The sequence below is a fragment of the Bison bison genome, unplaced genomic scaffold, assembly GCF_000754665.1.
Source record: "Bison bison bison isolate TAMUID 2011002044 unplaced genomic scaffold, Bison_UMD1.0 scf7180017864280, whole genome shotgun sequence".
Taxonomy (NCBI): domain Eukaryota; kingdom Metazoa; phylum Chordata; class Mammalia; order Artiodactyla; family Bovidae; genus Bison; species Bison bison.
This window is the reverse complement of record NW_011494852.1, coordinates 6,312,047-6,313,684: the sequence shown is the minus strand read 5'-3', so window position 1 is coordinate 6,313,684 and position 1,638 is coordinate 6,312,047. Positions and strand designations below refer to the sequence as shown.

The window sequence follows — 1,638 nt, the reverse complement described above, 5'->3', positions numbered from 1 at the left end:
GGGGGGCTTCAAAATCACTGCAGATGGTGACTGCAGCCATGAAATTAAAAGACGCTTACTCCTTGGAAGGAAAGTTATGACCAACCTAGATAGCATATTCAAAAGCAGAGACATTACTTTGCCAACAAAGGTTCGTCTAGTCAAGGCTATGGTTTTTCCTGTGGTCATGTATGGATGTGAGAGTTGGACTGTGAAGAAGGCTGAGCGCCGAAGAATTGATGCTTTTGAACTGTGGTGTTGGAGAAGACTCTTGAGAGTCCCTTGGACTGCAAGGAGATCCAACCAGTACATTCTGAAGGAGATCAGCCCTGGGATTTCTTTGGAAGGAATGATGCTGAAGCTGAAACTCCAGTACTTTGGCCACTTGAGGCGAAGAGTTGACTCATTGGAAAAGACTCTGATGCTGGGAGGGATTAGGGGCAGGAGGAGAAGGGGACGACAGAGGATGAGATGGCTGGATGGCATCACTGACTCGATGGACGTGAGTCTGAGTGAACTCCGGGAGTTGGTGATGAACAGGGAGGCCTGGCATGCTGCGATTCATGGAGTCGCAAAGAGTCGGACATGACTGAGCGACTGAACTGAACTGAATACCTATGGATAGAGAGATGCATGGATTGATGGATAGGTAGGTGGAAGATGGAAGAATGGATGAATCCATGGATGGGTGGATGAATGGATATGTGGATGAATGGATGCACAGTGGAAGGTGGATGATGGTTGGATGTATGAAGGGGAAATAGATTAATAAATAAATGGGTAGGTGGATAGATGAATAGATGAAACAGTGAATGAAATGATGTATGAATGAATGGACAACTAGATTGAAAGTTGGATAGATGGAGGCAGGGATGGATGGAGAGGTGGACGAATAGATAATTGGGTGGAGACTGGAAGGATAAATAGATGGTGAACTTTTGGATAGGCAGATGAGGGTATGTTTGAATGGACCGATGGATGGATGGAACGGCGAGTGGAGGACGGCTGAATGATGGTTGGTTACATGATTGAACAAAAAGAAGGAAAATGAATAGATGTCAGATGAATGGATGGAAGGAAAAGTGAATGAGTAGATGATAAAAGGATAAGTTGGAAGGTGAAGGGTGTATGGATGGAGAGATGCATGGATGGTTGGATACATAAATGGGAGGTATGCAGGTACGGGTGGATGAATGGATGTATGGATGATTTGGTAGCAGGAAAGACCGGGATAGAGGGAAGCAGGAGGAAGTCCTTACCAGCAGGGTGGACACCAGCTTGAGCACCGGCACAAACTGGAACTCCACGGAGCCCCCGACTGGGTCACGAGCGTGCTGCCCACCATCTCGCACCGCCTCCCCCAGCATTCTGAGTGCTTTGTCCCGAAGAGCTTCCAGAGGGATGCTGGGGCTGAGGCGGGCCGGGGCTTCTGCCGCCCCAGCAGCTGGCAGGGCGGCCACGAAACACGGGGCTGAGAAATGGTGTGGAGGCCGCAGCGAGGTGGTAACGCCGACGCCAGGAAGCCCGTAGCGGCGGGGACCGTTATCCGCTCTCTTTCCGGGTGGGAAGAGAGTGATGGCGCGGGTCTCAGGCGTGAGGGGCACGATGTACTCAGAGAGCATGGAGCGGCGGCTGCGGGCAGCACTTTCGAGGGGGGGG

General features: G+C 50.8%; 1 protein-coding gene across 1 annotated transcript in view; it reads right to left on the bottom strand.

The window, feature by feature from the left end:
- RYR1 (ryanodine receptor 1 (skeletal)) overlaps window positions 1–1,638 on the bottom strand; it is a 130,714-nt gene that overhangs the window by 85,905 nt on the left and 43,171 nt on the right. Inside the window, 1 exon segment of the mRNA XM_010849313.1 lies at window positions 1,239–1,632. Within this exon segment, the coding sequence (XP_010847615.1) occupies window positions 1,239–1,632 (394 nt within the window).